This window comes from Egretta garzetta, unplaced genomic scaffold, assembly GCF_000687185.1.
Source record: "Egretta garzetta isolate BGI_Z169 unplaced genomic scaffold, ASM68718v1 scaffold353, whole genome shotgun sequence".
Lineage (NCBI taxonomy): Eukaryota > Metazoa > Chordata > Aves > Pelecaniformes > Ardeidae > Egretta > Egretta garzetta.
In genome coordinates, this window is record NW_009259307.1 from 1,970,389 (window position 1) to 1,988,005 (window position 17,617).

Sequence of the window (17,617 nt, forward strand, 5' to 3'; positions counted from 1 at the left end):
TGAACAAAGAAAACACATGTAATTGTAGGGCTAGAGGGTTACAAGGTGGCTCACACTTGATGACCTGCTGTATTTTCCTCTATTTTCCTTGCTAATGCTCTGATTTGCATCTCAGTGTCCAAGTACCTGCCCATTATCAGGAGAAAACAAGCCACCCTTTTCGTAATTAACCAGTAGTCCTATAGGACCTTCAGAGGCTGGTATTATTTTAGCACTTTGGAGGAATATGGACTAATGAGTAGCTGAGACAAGAATAGAAGAGCCCAGCTGATGCAAAGCTGGAAGTAAATCATTGGGCAATGCTTTCTGTGTTGCCTGATAGGATGTCTCAGAGACGCCTGCAAACTTTGACAGAGAAGATTGTTAAGGAATTATGCTGGGAGGCAGCACGGTGTCCATACTGGACTCTCCTCATACTGCAATTAATCCAGACTGTCCTAAGAAATCCTTATGCATGGGAATTTGGTTTTCCGGAAACCTGTAAAAGTCAACAGTGACAAGTTCTGACAGCTCAAGCCTATGACAAGCATTTCCCCTTGTGAAGTCAGAATCATCTTGCATGCCCATTATCTAATTAATTGCTGTCCGTGTTGAGTCACAGTAAATGAGAACTGGTAACACTCCTAAGGACAATCAGCTAACAGGAATCCAACTGTGTCAGCAGCATCACTGCATCTCCTTTATTCGTCAGATGACTAATTATCAGCATCCATCACTCTCTTCTTCAGTAATGTATTCAGAAAGGACCCACAAGGTTCAGTTAAATTCCCAAAACCCCCAGTCAGTCATCCTAGGTAGATTGTTTAAACTGTATCTCAATATCCTGCAGGCATACTGGTATTATTTTTTCCCCTCTTCTGAAGTTTACAAACACAAATTCATTATCCTTTGTGAAAGAAGAGGAAGAAACCTTTCAAAATCTCACTTAAAAATTCTAAATATGCAACTACCCTAAAGATTGTATCAGAAATCCCTTTGATGATTTTTGATCTCCTTCCCTTTCTTTTTATTTTCTCGTCTATATGATTTTACTGAAGAGCCGGGCTTAAAGGGGTTCTGCCCCAGCATAATGCTCTGTTCAATGAGTTCTTAACAAAAAAACTCCCTTGAAATTCAGAACCATTAAAGTCTTAGAAAAATACCTTACTGTAATTCCAAATATATTCTAACTTCAAAATTAAACAAGAAAACTTATATTGTTCCTTTTATTCCTGTTAACAGGTGTCTTCAGTAAAACACAAATTCCTTTTTTCCTGTAACAGCAAACGTGCCCAAACTCCAACTTAGCAATTTTGCACACTGACTCACAACCACCACCGTCCGTGGTTTTAGTTGCAGCAATCACTTCCAGCAGGTGCATCTTTTAACTGCAGTCAGGACCAAAGAGAGAATGCTTGCCTGAACCAAAAGCTGCCTTCAGAGAGGTTGGACTAACACCAGCCAGCCACTGCTGCAGCCGTGCCCCCTCACTGCAAAGCTTCATCAACTGTAGCACCAACTGCTCACCTGAACTCCAAAGGGAGCATTAGCTCTGCGACGTGACATCAGAGGCCTTTCCCTAACGTTTGTGTTTTGTTGCCATGTGTCCCTGTGCGGCACCACTCGTCCCCAGTACCGACAGCTGGTGTCACCACTTTGAGAAGAGAGCCCTGCCCCTTATTTTCCCATTATACAGCTCCTGACCATTCCACGACACGTTTTCCTACCGTTTCAGGATTTCCTCTCACCTTTGGGCAAAAGGCTAGGTCATTACCTCATTTTTCCAAGCGGAAGAACATTTCCCATACGTATGTCACTTTCAAAAGCCAAGTTTTGATGACATTCACTGTTTCCCCTTCAGAGAGACCCTTTCTGAACCTAATTCCAGATTACTTATTAAGCGCCCTCTACCCCCCCACCGGGTCATCTGCAGTGTGTGCAGGGGATACTCTTTGTTCACGCTGTGATTATCGATGTCAACTGGCAGGACAACAGGTGATGTCACACTAAGTCAGATGTCACTTCTGTCCTATTGGGAGGACTACTCTGTCAACACAACATGACCTTCAGACCAATTTCCAGTCGCTCCTAAACACACCAGACAACCTCCTGTTCTGCCACTAAGCACCTCTTGGTGCTTTTCAACTTCGTTGACTCTTCCAAGACAAACCATTGCCCTTCTCCAAATTGTAAACTTCTGAATTTCTTGGGGTTTATTGCAGTTAAGTGAAAGAACCAGTACGTTTAATCACAAAACTAGTGGTTTAGCTTATAAACAACAAGTTTATAGAGTGGGTGGAGAAAGCAGAGGGGTTGTTTGGGTCATCAGTCCTAGTCCTTTAGGACTAGCAAACAGCTATGTAATAAGGAACTCCAGAAAGAAACAGAATACCAGCCAAATGCTGAATAATCTTTAGACTTTGTCTCAGTGAAAAGCCACAGAAGTCATGACGCATCATGGGAACAGAGAAGACCAGTAGTGTTTTTCAATAGTTTACTGCTAGTGGTTATCAGAAAACACTTGGCAAAAATCTACCTATGCAAATGATCTACATGGGACAGAAAAATAAAAATAATCCTAAGAGAATCAAATTCTTCACCAACAGAAGGGCAGCACAGAAAAGGAACAACAACAACAATAAAAAAAGAAACCAAGCAGATTACTAGTCCTTAGAGATCACTACAAAAGGCTGTTGTAGATGTTAAGATACAAACTTACAAACAGTTTAAAAAAGATAAAAAGGTGTTTTAATGTACAATACAAAAGTGAAAGGCTAATCTAAATAACTAGAACGTAACAAGAGAAAAAGCTCATTTTTAAGGCCTTCCTGTGTAGTGACAAGCACAGTTAAGAAAAAAAAGTAAGAGCTCACTGTTCCATGGCTGATGAGAAGAATTTTGCTGCTGCCTGTTATTGTCAATACTGAATACTAAAGTTGTCCTTTAAATCAGAAGTTTCTAGCTATTGACTGCTGAATGTCTTCAAACTCCACATCTTGGTAATTAGATTTGCTTTAAAGTTATGGTCAACTACAACAGCCACAGGGTGGCTATCTCTGCCCAAAGGATAGAGTTTCAGTATTTGCCCCACTGAGGGGCGGGAGGACAGGGGAATAATCCCAGAGCTGAAGTCCCTCACAATTCATTTGAAGAAGGTAGTTTGGGAATCAAACTTTCCTGTGCCCACTACTGCAAATCAGGCAGAATACCAAAGCAGATGTGTAACTATTATGCGGTTAGTAAAAATGGCGTAGTATATTGTCACAGGTTAAACCATTTAATTATTAACTATTAGGAATTACTTCTTCAGCTTTATTTATAGAGATAGCAGCCAATACATTAGAAATCAAATCTTCCTGAATCCCATAAAAGATAGTAACTGCAAATTCAGTTCTTCCTAGAGCTTCATCTGCATTGAAGTAACCCCTAGAAAGAACTGAAAATCAGGAAGAGTAACTATACAAGTAACACTACATTACACCAGTGTTTTCATATCAGAGCAAACCACACTAGATCTGCAGTCAAAGGAAAAGAAAGTGTGAGACCCGTTATGAGAAATTCTGAAAAGTCTTCAGTTTTTTTTCTTTTCAAAACATTGGTAGTAACAAGGTCACAAATTTGGAATGCATACTTACATATGGTAAATAAGTACTAACTGGTCATGAACTGTACTGGTGATGGCATTTAGGCCCTCTTTTTTTTGCACAGAAAAGAAACAACAGGCGTAAGGGTAATGACCACTTGGTATTTTGACCCTGTTTGGAAACTCATTGACAGAGGCCGCAAGTATTCCTTCAGCAAACTATTACAGCTGGTTTAGCTCTTCCTTTTTATGACAAGACTCTGTATTTATTCTAGACATTCACGTAGCCTTCCAAGTGGCAATACAACAGTTGCGTAATACTGAATTTTGAATAATTACACAAAGAGGCTTTATTCCAGAGAAACAGGAAGTTGTTACACGTAATACTATAACTATGCTTAAAAACTCCATTTTTGAATCTTATCACAAGAAATTCTGCTCTTAATACAAAAAAATATTTATTTAAACAAACCCCCCAACAAGTGTCATAATTCACAGTGCCAACATTTATATGCAAGGACCTTAGATGTCAAATCAGGTCTTCAGAGCAGTTTAAGGCAAACATTAGTTTACCACTTTTGATTGCATATAGTCTGTCATATAAATGCAACCTTTTAGATCTCTGTCCTTTCAATCCTCATACTTTTAAATCGTTCTTCAAGCACATCAGAATCGTCGTCACTGTCTGTACTACTGAAGTTTGTATCAAAATCCAGCTCATCCTCCAATCCACTGCTCCCTTGGCCATTTTTAGCACTCACACTCTCAGTTCTGTCTTGTCCTTTATCAATCCTGCGGAAAGCAAGAGGATGTTGTCACCACCCACTTCTGGAATTTATTTTTCTTTTAAACGAGAATAGGATTAAAGGCAGAATATTCTACTGGGGATGGAAGAGGTTGGGAGGTGGGGAGGAGGAGGAGGAGAGGGACAATAACCTAAAGTTACTTTCATGTTGAATAGGAAAGATGGAAAAGACGGAAGAAGAGTGTGTGAAGAAAAAAAAATATATACATGAACAGTTTGACCAACTAAGCAACTGCTGGCCAGTTGTCACGAACTAGTAAACTAATACAGGATGCTCAACAGAGAGAGAACACTAGTAAAAGAATAAAAAACCCCAAAGGCCCACTAAATATATTGCGGTAACTGTGGTCAGTATCAGCCTTTGTTTAGTTTTTCTGTTCACTAGTAACTGAATCATCAAATGACAGGCAAAATGCAAACAGTAAATTGGCTTATGCATATTTTATGGTGCTCTATATTGAAATCCATTTTGCAGTGCTTTGTTCCTAAGGAAGTTATACAATTTATCCTTTGGTATTAAAATAAATTGTCTTATCCAAGTAAGACTTTTTTTGGCCCAGCCCCACTAACACCAGTAGGCATTTCACCCCTGGTTTCAGCAGAAGAAAGTGAGGGTAATGACTCCTGCTGATTCCTGTCAGGATTACTGCATAAAGCACAACATCATCTTGGCAATTTCCAAAAAAGCTTTATTAAAAGGGGAAGAAACAGTGCAGTACTGAAACTATGTAACCTATGAGCTACTTACGGAATTACTATTTCTTCTTCTTTTCCACATTTAGCACAGACTTCTAGTTTACCAGCACATGGTCGACAAATAATATGATAAGGATCTTTTACAGTCTTCTGGAGGCACTTCACACTGTGAAGAGAAAGAAAACATGATTAAAGAAGTATTTGTGGACACTTACTAAACATTATGTGTTCAAAGACAATATAGACATACCTTCAAAAGAGGAACAACATACCATAGGCAAGTTTCAAATGAAATAATTGGTGTTTTAACAAGCGGCACTACTAAAATCATCACCTGTCTACCCTCTCCTTTAACTTTTTCAGCAAGAATAATTAAAACAAGAACTGAAGAAGAAACATAAAATCAAGAATTTTTATATTTAAAGAAACAAAAGAAACCTTTCCATTCATTTCAGTAGGTAGTTTTACTTTAAAAGCTACATAACTTCTTCTGGTTTAACAATAAAAGAAAATAAGAATATGGTATAAAAAGGTGCATGCATTTCACAGATAAAAAGCTTTCAAATAAAATACTACAATGTCTTCCTCGTGAACTTCCCAGAGTATAAACAAAGCCAGTGCTAGACTTTGCTTTCTGTGAACACAAGCCTGCATGGAACTGTATTCTAAATAAACCCAACCTAAGTATGTAGAGGTTTTTGGCTATTCTTTTTCAAGCCATGATAAAACTCTGTAGATTAAGTAATTTCTAAAATGCTGTGGCTTAACATTCAGCTGACATTTCTAAAGCCTTGTATATTTGAAGAACAGAACCTGGAACTATATATCCCATGGAATGCAGCAGTCCTAAAAGTCACTTTTTCTTGGTTCCTCAGGCACTCAGAGGTCTGTCAGGAAAGATTCAGCATACAGTTCTGACTTGCAGACTTGGCTCAAACAGGCTCAAAGAAAGTATCACGTGTTTTTGCGTGCCTTAGAAGGAGAGGTGCACTAACTAGCATCTAGTGAAACAAGAGTATTTACTTGCTTTCTCAAATCCCATTCTTAAGTACTATCCTTCCACCCTACTATGTTCATCTAGGCTCTGCTGAGCTTTCATTATTAAGATACACATATCCAATTCCTTAAGAAGCTCCAAAATCACAAGAATTGCTCTAGGGCACATTTGACAAAAGCAAAGCCTGAACTGCCTAGTGTTTCTGATCTTCCCTCTCTCCCAGAAAAACTCAGTTAGATGTCACTGGAAATACCTACTAAGTTTGGGGATGTTTGTTTTTTTTTTTTTTTTCTTCTATGTTCAGTTGCATTAGTACTAAAAAAGTGCTACAGCTTTTCCCAGCCATGTCACACCAAACAGCGGCACTATCAATGCAAAGTGGATAGACTTTTTTTATAAAAATAGTTTAATTTGTAATAATCAAATACTTGAAATAAAAGTAAAGTAGGGATAACTTGTGGTTGTACTAACAATCATAACTTTGAAGATGTTAAAACACTAAGAATAAATTGAGGTGCAGAGAAGTCCCCCATTCTCATCGTCTGTGATGTGAAGAATTCATTTTTTTCCACACAGTCACATTTTTAACGTCTATAATGTGTTTAATTCACTAAGAAGCTTCACCCATTGAAAATTTTCATAGCCTTGTCCTTTCAGCACAGCAGCCCACTCAGCCATTGTACTGCTTCGGCTGGGCTAGAAATCACCACCTGTAGAGCTAGAATGGTCTGCAGCCCAATTTACTTTTTCAAAAATATGACAGAAAACATCACATATTCTGCCATAAGCAGCTGTCCCACAACACCACTTTTCCTATTTCCAATGCTTCTCTGATTTACATGCTTCTTTTCCTGCTTTTTTTCCTTCGAGGGTTGGCAGAGAAGAGGCAAAGGAACCAGATCCACCACCATATTATTTGTTACAGCTCATTACTTCTAAACAGGATGCACATAGTCATTTGAGAAAGAGTTAAAAAAAGCCAAATCCCAACTTTGTCTGTGGTGCATAGAACCCAGATTGTTTACTTTAAGAACCAGTGAGACTTCTACCTAATCTGTTTTTTTTACATGAAAGGGTAAAATTGTTTACTGAAACCAACATATTTGTTGCATTTGGTTTCATATTAAAAAGGAAAACTTGTCACAAGTGGGGGATATAGTATAAACAAACAATCCTTCCCTTTTAACCTACAGAAAATCAAAATAAATTTTTTCATGAACTGTCGTCGTTCGGGGAACTCCACATATACATTTACAGAACCTCTTCAAGCAGTTTGTAAGTGTTTCAGAAGTACAGAAGTACATAACTGAGAACAACACACAAATGCAGAGGGAACTACTGTGACAAAGCTAGCTGTATCATACACCGCAGCCCAGCTGTAGTTTCTTTGAGTTCAACATTTCATTGCTGAAACCCTGTCTGTGTCTGCCACCACAGACCTCTGCAGCTGAGCACGTAAGAAGGAAGCAGCCGAGTATCCACTTCAGAAAATTAACCTATCACGAACATATAAATTATTTTAAGATCTTTATCGCCTTTATCATGCACTTATTCAAAACCACCTTATACAGAACTGTATGCAAACAACGCCAAACATTTACTATTTAGGATTATAGTTTCACATACAGAAAGAGAGAACAGGCTAAGAGGTAATGAAATGCATGTATTGCAAACATTTTGTAGGAATCTAGGCCTCAGCAATGCTGAGAACAGCATTGCTGATGAGTTTTGATATGACACAAAATTAAAGCCTTCCTCTCCTAATTTCTCTACTAGATAGTCTTTGTGAACTACAGAAGTTAAGAGATGTGCGGATTCCTCTAGTATTGACTTGCAATGAGGCCTTGGAAAATTGTGTTACAACTGGTTCAGGTCTTGACTTTTTGTTCAGGAGGCCACACTGATGTTTTTTGAAACTTACAGGTCCACAGTTCAAGCCTTTTGCCAGCAAAAAGAGAGAAGCAGCTGCTTTTCCACTATGTTTTCGTCTCAAAAGTTTAAGATAAAAGACTAATGAATTAGAAATTTAACAGTGCATATATATTGTCATTGCAGACTCCAAATTTGAAGAATGCTATATAGTAGTAGCTACTACTTCTGAGTTTCCAGAATGAGAATATTTTCAAAAAAGTTTACAAACTACCCTATCAGTGGTTAACACAAAGTATCTTAACTCACCATTTTTTAGGTTTTGATAGTAGTTTGTACTTGCTGAATTTCACCCGCCACTCCAAGATACCTTTGCAGTGCTGACACACTCCATCATGAAGCTTAGCATTTATTTTCTGGATAAATAAATAAAAATTAAAATAAGAATACATTGAAGGTTTCCTACTGTTATAAGTATATACTTGCTTAGAAAGCATTTCCACCCATCATGTGGTTAATAAAGTATTTAGAAAGATGTTTGTTCGTTGTTAACATAAGCATTTCATATACATTTACTCCTAGTAATTTTCTTCAGTGGAAAGAGCACTGAAGTCTTTCACCTCAAGGCAGTCTTCATTATTATTATCATCATAATTTTAATATTGTTAATAGTACTACTTATTTATGTTATATTGTTGATAAGAGAGTATTATAGATTTTTTTTTTCATCTCTAGAGATTTTACAAAACCGATTTAAGCAGAAATGAGCCCTAAAATATGCAGTTTTTATCCAAAGAAGACAGTTTGCAAGACTTAACATTTAACTTGTTACTGCTAAGCTACCATTGTACCACACACTTAAAGTAAGTAGTCTCGGGATTTTTTCTCAGATCACAACAAAGTATAATCCACACATTATTTGCAGTCAAAGCGTTTAATATCTCTTTCACTACAAACTTCCTTTACAGTAGATACTTGAGAGCAAAAATGTACTAAGATAAAATTCTCAAAATGGTCACTTAAACTATGGTATGTTTTCAAGATGATGCAATGTTTACCTTAAGATCTTCTACGACATTTTGTGTTTGGTTTGCTCAGGAATACAAAATGTCAACTGGCCAGTAGTATTTGCACAAGAGAAGTTATTCTGAGATGGAAAGTGGTACCAAACCATGCTGTTAACCTTAAATAACAAGTAAGATATACGTGTACATTCAATCTACTTTTATTTCTTCTCTATCTAAAAACGTCAGCAGTAACTTTATCTATCACACAGTTATGTCTATTCATTCAGAACTTTAAAAATAGAAATTTCACAATTTAGAAAAATGCCTATAGCCAAAAAAATTGTTGTGGTTTTGTTAAGACAACTTGAAAATTGCTAGCATCAAAAATTACATTATTAACATTATAAAACACATCTACTTCTTAAGTACCTAAAAGTTCACTGGAACATATTCTGCATTAATTGGGATTAGAGTTTATGTTATTCTTTTACAAATAAACTGGAAAGTTATTCTATGCATAGCTTTTGAAGTAATTTCCTGGTTTTATGACCCATGACAGCTTCTCACTGCTTCACAGTCCTACTTCAATATAGTAGACAAAAGAACAAGCCTAGCTTTAGAAATACAGTATCTTATTCTATTCCAAAAAATGTATGTGGCAGAGGAAATGCTACTTATGAGTGAGACTATACTATAGGACTTGTTTTCCATTGTTTCCATTTTTACTAACTTCAGTCATTCAGTATGAGTTTTCCCATGGTGCTGTTAACTGAAGGTGTGTTGCTTTTTGGCTGGTTCAGTTAAACAACAGTAAAATTTTTTTCAAATGATCGAATAAAGACTTAGAATGTTAAAAAAAAAAAGAAAGAAATGAGGGTTTGCAGAGTGCTTGAATATTGAATACAGAAAGCTGTGGTTCTGATGTCAGCCATTCATTATGAATTCAATTTTCCAAGAAACACAAACATTTGGCTAACGTGGAGACTTTCTGAGAGAAGAAAATCATTAGTAAGTTCTTCGCAGATATCCATTAAAGGGCTGCCAGCTGAAACCCATCAGCACTGACTGTTCACTCTTTCAGAATTCATGCAATTTGAAGATAAGCCTTCTTTTCAGTGCTTGACTAGCACAAAATAAGGCTCCAAGTAGTAGAGCCTGAATAAGCTTCTAATAACCTGAAAATTAGCCCAAACTTCCCAGTTCTCCCCCTCGCTGTCCTGATTTGCATTAGTTAGTAACGCAGGAGGGGAGAAAGACATAAACACTGTCGTCTGTAGTTTGTTCACCAACTATTTTTAGTATTGCCGAGGCAGAATGCAATAAACTTCAAAAGATTGCAGTAGTTTAAGCTGAAGACAGCTGGTTGTCTTTCCAAAGGGAGTTAGCTTCCTTGCTGAAAACTACCTCATTTCCAATAATACGTCCTGACATCACGGCTGCGGACGGGAGCCCTGTTACCAAGTGATGCAGGGACAGGCTCAGCAATGCGTAAGGCACTTGGAATGCAAGAGGCCATACTCAGGACTGTATGTGGCATAAACAGTGCAGAAGAATGAAATAGGAACTACTTTCACCTCTCGTCTGAAAGAAATCCAAAGTTTGTCAGACAGGCAGCCTATTACAAATTCCGCTAAACACTTGCTACGAACAAGGAAATATGCATAATTATTATTAACGGAGCTTTACAAAGCTCTTCACCCTCCCCATATGCTCATAATCTGGCTCCACAACACACAACAGGCATATGGTGATGTTTTGGGATTTTTTTATTTTTATTTTTTATCAGACAAACTAAAACACAGGCCATCCCACATTCCAAAGATGCCATTTTATGTTACTCATAGTACAGATCTTTGCATGAAAATACCACCTCAATGGCAAGGCCAAGAGACTAGTCATGTGCATAAAGACTGTATTATTGGGACTTCCTCACCTTTGCTTCCAACAACAAAACTCTGCATCTTATCTGATGCCCTCACTGCAAAATTAGTCCTCCCTTTATATTAACACAGTTTCACCACTGAAAAAGGTCTTTAGAAGATAAGTAACACACAAAAAGCTTTAAAGTAAAATAAAGCCAATGTAATTCAATTGCCCAGCAACAATCACATTATCCACATAAAGGCAATGAATGTCTATCAGAGTGGGTCTGTGTATTTAGATTACTTCTACACTGTCACATTTGAACTGTTCTGTTTTCTTGGTGTGATCACTGACACTTCAAATATACAGTGCAAAGACAAAGATTAAGAACATCAACCAAAATACTGCCTGAGAGTCTTTTGACAACAAATTAGACTGTAGCTATAAAGATCACATTTATGTGTAGCTTAAGATCCTGATCCAGACATAAAGAGGCCTGGACTTTTCATAGAATCATAGAATGTTTTGGGTTGGAAGGGACCCCTAGAGGTCATCTAGCCCAACCCCCCTGCAGGGAGCAGGGACACCACTAAATAGATCAGGTTGCTCAGAGCCCCGTCCAACCTGGCCTTGAATGTTTCCAGGGATGGGGCCTCCACCACCTCTCTGGGCAACCCCTGCCAGTGTTTCACCACCCTCATTGGAAAGAATTTCTTCCTTATATCCAGTCTACAGCTGGCCCTACTAAAAAGGTTTTAACCCTCTTTCCTATGGGCCCCCTTTAGGTACTGAAAGGCCACAATCAGATCTCCCCGCAGCCTTCTCTTCTCCAGGCTGAACAAGCCCAACTCTCTCAGCCTGTCCTCAGAGCAGAGGTGCTCCAGCCCTTGGATCATTTTTGTAGCCTTCCTCTGGACCCGCTCCAACAATTCCATGTCCTTCTTGTGCTGAGGGCTCCAGAGCTGGACGCAGTGCTCCAGGTGAGGTCTCACCAGAGTGGAGTAGAGGGGCAGAATCCCCTCCCTCGACCTGCTGGCCACGCTTCTCTTGATGCAGCCCAGGAGATGGTTGGTCTTTGGGGCTGCCAGCACACATTGCCAGCTCATGTACAGCTTTTTGTCCATCAGTACCCCCAAGTCCCTCTCGTCAGGGCTCCTCTTGATCCCTTCTTCCCCCAGCCTGTATTGATACCAGGTGTTACCCCGACCCAGGTGCAGGACCTTGCACTTGGCCTTGTTGAACCTCATGAGGTTCACACAGGCCCACCTCTCCAGCCTGTCCAGAACTTTCCAACCTAGTCACCACAAATCTTACACAGCAACTCAATGAAACCACTTTGTATCTGCTCAGAAGGTAACAACTGGAAGAAAGATGACAGTTTTTAAGTTCTAATTTCCTCCTTCTAACAGGCACACAAACAGCACAGTCTCTTCCTCCCCTTCAGCAATTTCCTGTATTTTTCACTCAATGTTGGCACTCCAAGTATGGGGTGGTGTAGTTAATCATTGGCTCAGCACATCTGACTATGAGAGAAACTATGACTCTACTATCCTTCTACCAGGCTGTTGATTTAGAAAGTCAACAGAAAATGATGGATTGATGTAAAGCAAGCAAGCAGGGAGGTTTACAGATTTTAACCTTGACTTGTGTTTACCTTCTAAGTTTATTTTGCTCAGAAAAAATGCCTGATATTTAAATGTTACTATTACTAAAACAAGTTGATAATTCACCATGGTTTTCTACACTCCTTTGACCAAAAAAAAGTACCGTATCATTTTCAAAAGCAACACAGACTTGAAGAAGCAAAACAAGCTGTCCCTAATAAAAATTTGGATAAGCTGTTTTTTTCAGATTTTTGAAATCACCAAAGAACGTGTGAGAGTCTGTCTCCTAACAGACTGGAAGAGAAACTTCTCTGGTATCTCAGTCCCCAGTCAGAAGGGGGAGGTTATTAGCTAAATCAAAGAAATCCCCCTGCTGCTAACTTTTGCTGTTAATGCTCGCTTTTTAATATATCTTCTACATTGTTTAAACTTTAATATATTTGTATTTTCTTCCTTTTTGCCTATTTAACAGCTTGTTTTCCCTTAAGGGTACAAAAAACCAACAACCCTTACAAAGACCCGAACAAGGTTTGTTAACTTACTCCCTTCCAATTCTTCTAGCCAGCTTTTCCACAGGTAGTTAGCTCTCATACGCAAATAATTGGTTGTGCTTATGGTTTGAAATGGATTTCTGGGTGTGAGAACTACTCTGACAAGTTAGATTCTGTTTCTGTCACAGCAGTTTCTCTTTTTCTTTAATACTCATTTACCTGGTTTAGTCAATAGCTCTTTCTTCTTTTCTTTTGCCACTCTTCCCTCCAAGGACAAGTGCAACTCATCCAGTGCTTACAGTATGTCTATATATTCTCCAAAGAAATTACAGTTATGCAATACAGACATACATACACAGTCTTAAAATATACAGTCACAAAATATTCCATGTGCATATTATATACATGCTGTCAGGTCAACTGCATTAATGAAACAGCATCCTCTGTATGCTCACATAACCCAACATTAAACCATTTAACAACCTGCCAAAAGCACTTCAGAACGTATTAAAGTAAACACACGCACCTACACCTACTAACTTGGCACAGAAAATAATCCCTAGCTTCAGCTAGCATTAAAGCACTCACAAACCAGATGTAATGATGGGGTTTGAAAGAAGCCTCACTGTCTGTCTGGAAGTTTCTAATTATGTGAGAACCTATGGGTATTTTGATTTACTCTATTGAAAGGAGACTCCTACTACTGAGCACACTTCAGTGGTCTATTCTGCTGTAAATGAATGCAATGTCAATGCCATCCATGAACTTCCTTGTCAGAAGCATAGGTGACACTGCTTAAATCAACAAGGCTGAACGCAGCGTTTCTGAATAACTACACTTCTCAGAAAAACAAAACTCCACAGGATCTCCAGCACGTGACTACAAAGCAGTTAGAGTAGATCAGTGCAGACTAACAACATGAAACTGTTATAGGAGACACCAGGTTTTCAGGGTTCTAATACACACTTTAAAGGCTGAAATCAAGTCCGCTGAAGAGCTTCACTTACTTACATTGTATCAGTATTACTTTAAATTCCATTTTCTACACAGATATTTTCTCATCTCTTTCTAATGAGAAGTATATTTAATATTTTAACCAAAGCCTTCAAGTCTTCCTTATGTCCATACTGGTCATATATGGATGGCTATAAAGCTAGCATTTATGGCCCTTTCATATTTTATGGCTATGGACTTTAAACCACACGAAATCAAAAGCTTTCTCTTAGCCCAATTCCAAATGGCCATCTTGGAAATCAAGACATTTAGCTTTTTTCAGATCAGTGACCATGGATCTGAAAACACGCAAGTAGCCAGCAAGAGAATCCACACAGGTGGAAGGACTGACAGTCAACTTCCATACTCTCCCGGACAAAGAACTGAACGCACAACACGCCCCCTCTCTCTCCCTGCTCCCGCAACCCCCTCTATCCTGTGACTTAGGTTAGAGTCCAGAATAGATGTTATGCTTAGTCCTCTTCTCCCTACATGAAAGTCTATAACCCAGGCCTGAAGGCACTTCTGAACCCAGAATAACGGGTGGCTAGAGAGTAGACTTTAGCCTGCCAAGCTACTCTATGTTGCAGCAAGAACAGACACTAACCAAACTCCAATCTGATACTTCCAGCTGGGTACTGGTTTATCTGTATCTCCCCTCTGAGCTTCAAGTCGCAATCACTGACTCAGCATTTAAGCTCTGTGTTCACCTACTCTGCTCATACTGCCTTCCCACAGTCTTGACCAGTGTCTCCACCAAAACAAGTTATTTATCCAACACAGCCAGCTGAAGAAGTAGCTGACATCAACACTATGGTAAAGCTGAGGTTCAGAGTTAATAACCTCTGAAATTTAGGGAAATGCGGATCATCATCTGGGGCGTACTTAATGAGGGGAGAGAAATGGAGAAACACATCAGTCATTTGGGTGTAAATATGAATCACTTTGTGGTTTACCATCTTATTACAATGGAGTTCTAAATGTTCTCATTGAATGCTGTTGGCTTTCATCTCTAGAACTACTCCAGCTTCCATGTTGACTTATGTAATAAACTTTACATAAAATGTATATTCATACAAGTTAATGTAAATTCCTCAGCTCAGTGCTACAAACAGCTGTTCTGGAATATACTATGTAAAGCAAGAACCCATAAACAAATTCCAAGATTCAGTAACTAACAACACAGTGTGTCCTACCCCATCCTGGCTCTTCCTTCTTCAGTTCATCCTAGGATGCAAGCTTTCCCAGCACTGTTACAGGCAGTTACCCAAATACAGTAGAGGGGCAGTGTACTTTGCTCCAAGAGTGTTTGACCTCAACTAGCCTACCCCAGAGTAATGCTGTAGTAAAGAGTGATCATTAGCGGAAAGACAGATGGATCTTGCAGCATGTACTGCGAGTAATCAGAGCTATGGTCTTTAAGATTAGAAAATGGATGCCAAGGTCAGTGTCAGACAGACACCACAAAACCTTTCAAAAAACCACAAAACAACTGGGTAATGATGGCCAGCAGGGAAAGTCAAAAAACTATTAGATCAATTTCCTCTGCACATACTGCTTCACTGAGAGAAGCAGCAGTAACACTGCAAATAACTACCTCAACTCCACCCACAGTACAACCTGAAGCTACTGTAGTTAATATTCAACATTGTTAATGCCCTGCACAAATGCAGCAGGATAAACATTTTAAGCTAAAAAGCCTTCTGCAGCCTTTCAAGATAGTATTGCGCTGGACAGTGTATAACAATAATCAAAGACAGGCCCAATACCTAAAAAAAACCCGTAGCAGTTTAGTTAAGATTTACAGGAGATACACCCTCTTTCAGCAGCTCTGAGGATTCTTCTGATCTACTGAGGTAGTGGGAGGTGGAAAGGAAGAATGCCCTGCTCCTGTACCAATTCCTGTGATCAAACGGCTCCTATTTCTTCCTTTTCGTCATCACACCTTGAATGTCCGTGGTGCATCTGATCGTTCAGGAGTACATAAGACAAGAGATGCAAAACTGTCATCATTCAGCATCGTCTGTATCTAAATTATGACATTAATCACCACTTAACCTTTGTTAGTGTAACTTCTTTTCAACTTTTTCGAATAGCAGAATCAGGCCTAGTCATCATTGTAAAGACCCCTGTGTATCCCTTAGCACCAGAATTTGTACAAGACAGTATGCCAACAGAAAAATGCATCCTGTCTCTCTACCACACGCTATCTAACCCCGTAATAGGAAGCACCTTCTTCAAGAAGCTTATTCCCCATGTCCAGTCATCTCCATAAACTTGCAGGCACAAAAAGAAAATAAATCATTTCCTTGAAACAGAAAGGAAGAAAACATAGTCTCATACCACAGTCAATGCCCATAGTGAATCCTGACTACATTCAAAAGATTTAAAAAAAAATATAATTATGTGAGTGCATGGTACTGTGTAGCCAGTTCTGCATGATACAAAATATTAAAAAAGGGAAGAAAAACAGCCATGTGGGTACTAAAGTGATTAGTTCTGTTGCAAAACTGATGTCAGAACTCAGTTTCTCTTTGAAGACTTTTCTGATAGACCCAACTCTCTAGGATAATATTGTGTGTGTATGTGTGTAGAGGCCAGACAGGAAAACACTCTCCTATCAGAGACCACGCAGTGACTCACACCATAAATAACACTGGTGCTGCTTAGAGCCCCAGGAAAGCAGCCTGTCCAACTTGCAAAACCAGCCCTACAACATCTGAGAAAAAAATAAAAAAATAAACCCACAACCCCCCCACAAACCTCCCTCTTTGGTGCCATAGCTTTAACTCACTACTTTCTTCCCCTCCTCTCAGTTCTTTTTGACAACCCATTCAGATTCAGCTAAAGAGATATTGACAAAACAGCAGCAGCACCAGATAAGCCTCTTCTAGAATGCTCATCTTGTGTTTTGTTTCATTCGTCCCTTTCAGTTTAGCTTGTGAGACAACACATCCCACCTCCGTGTTGTCACTGCTCAGGCACGCTGCTCGCTCTTCATCCTCTCCCGCATGGCTGTTATGTCACCACAGCTACATGCATGGAGCACGTTCCAAGAATATATGGCAAACCATTACTTTTTCCTTGCTTAGAAACAAAGACAACAACGGTCTCTCGTAACAATAGTGTGAAAATAGAAAGCCGTGATACTGTGTGTAGCACTGATAGAGCACCTAATGACGCCTTTCTATGGAACTACTTTGGAAAGCCCCTTAAGATTTTTTTTAAAGCCTTAAAGCAACTATGAGTGGTTTTTAAGTTGTCTCAAAAGTATGCAAAGTGAAACTGATATTTATAGGGATGTCGGGGGGAGTTGTTCAAAATAAATTCTGTAAACGTTAAGATGTGTGAAGTAGGACCACGTAGTCGCAAACTTTGCCGAAGACCAAACGCCTTTCAGGGAGCCGCACGGATAACACTGCAGGGAATGTTTACGTACTGCACTCGCTGCACAAAAGCAAGTGCTTTATTTCGGTCTTTCCTCCTAATGATCCTTCGGCTTCACCAGGGCCTTTCATGCCGTAAATACGATTCAAGTATCGCAGAAGGCACTTGTTTACGCAACAGCCTAAGGCACGGGGCCAGGTGACAGCTGACTGACGTGGCTGCTTACGGATTACTCCCTCAGCACCGCGGTGAGCCTTCTGGAGAGACCGGGGCCGAGCGCTTCTCCGCGGCTTCCCCCGCGGCCCTGCAGCTCTTCGAGACCTTCCGGCGGAAGGCTGCAGGG

The 17,617-nt window shown here is 39.4% G+C and overlaps 1 protein-coding gene across 1 annotated transcript; it reads right to left on the reverse strand.

Annotated features, from left to right (window-relative positions):
• Window positions 1–2,546: 2,546 nt before the first annotated feature.
• CUNH9orf85 (chromosome unknown C9orf85 homolog) lies at window positions 2,547–10,367 on the reverse strand. The gene is made up of 4 exons (XM_009636118.2): window positions 10,341–10,367; window positions 8,239–8,345; window positions 5,116–5,229; window positions 2,547–4,354 (listed from the first exon to the last, which is right to left on the reverse strand). The coding sequence occupies exons 1-4, from the start codon at window positions 10,365–10,367 to the stop codon at window positions 4,177–4,179; spliced, it is 426 nt and encodes a 141-aa protein (XP_009634413.1). The 3' UTR covers window positions 2,547–4,176.
• Between the last annotated feature and the right edge of the window lie 7,250 nt (window positions 10,368–17,617).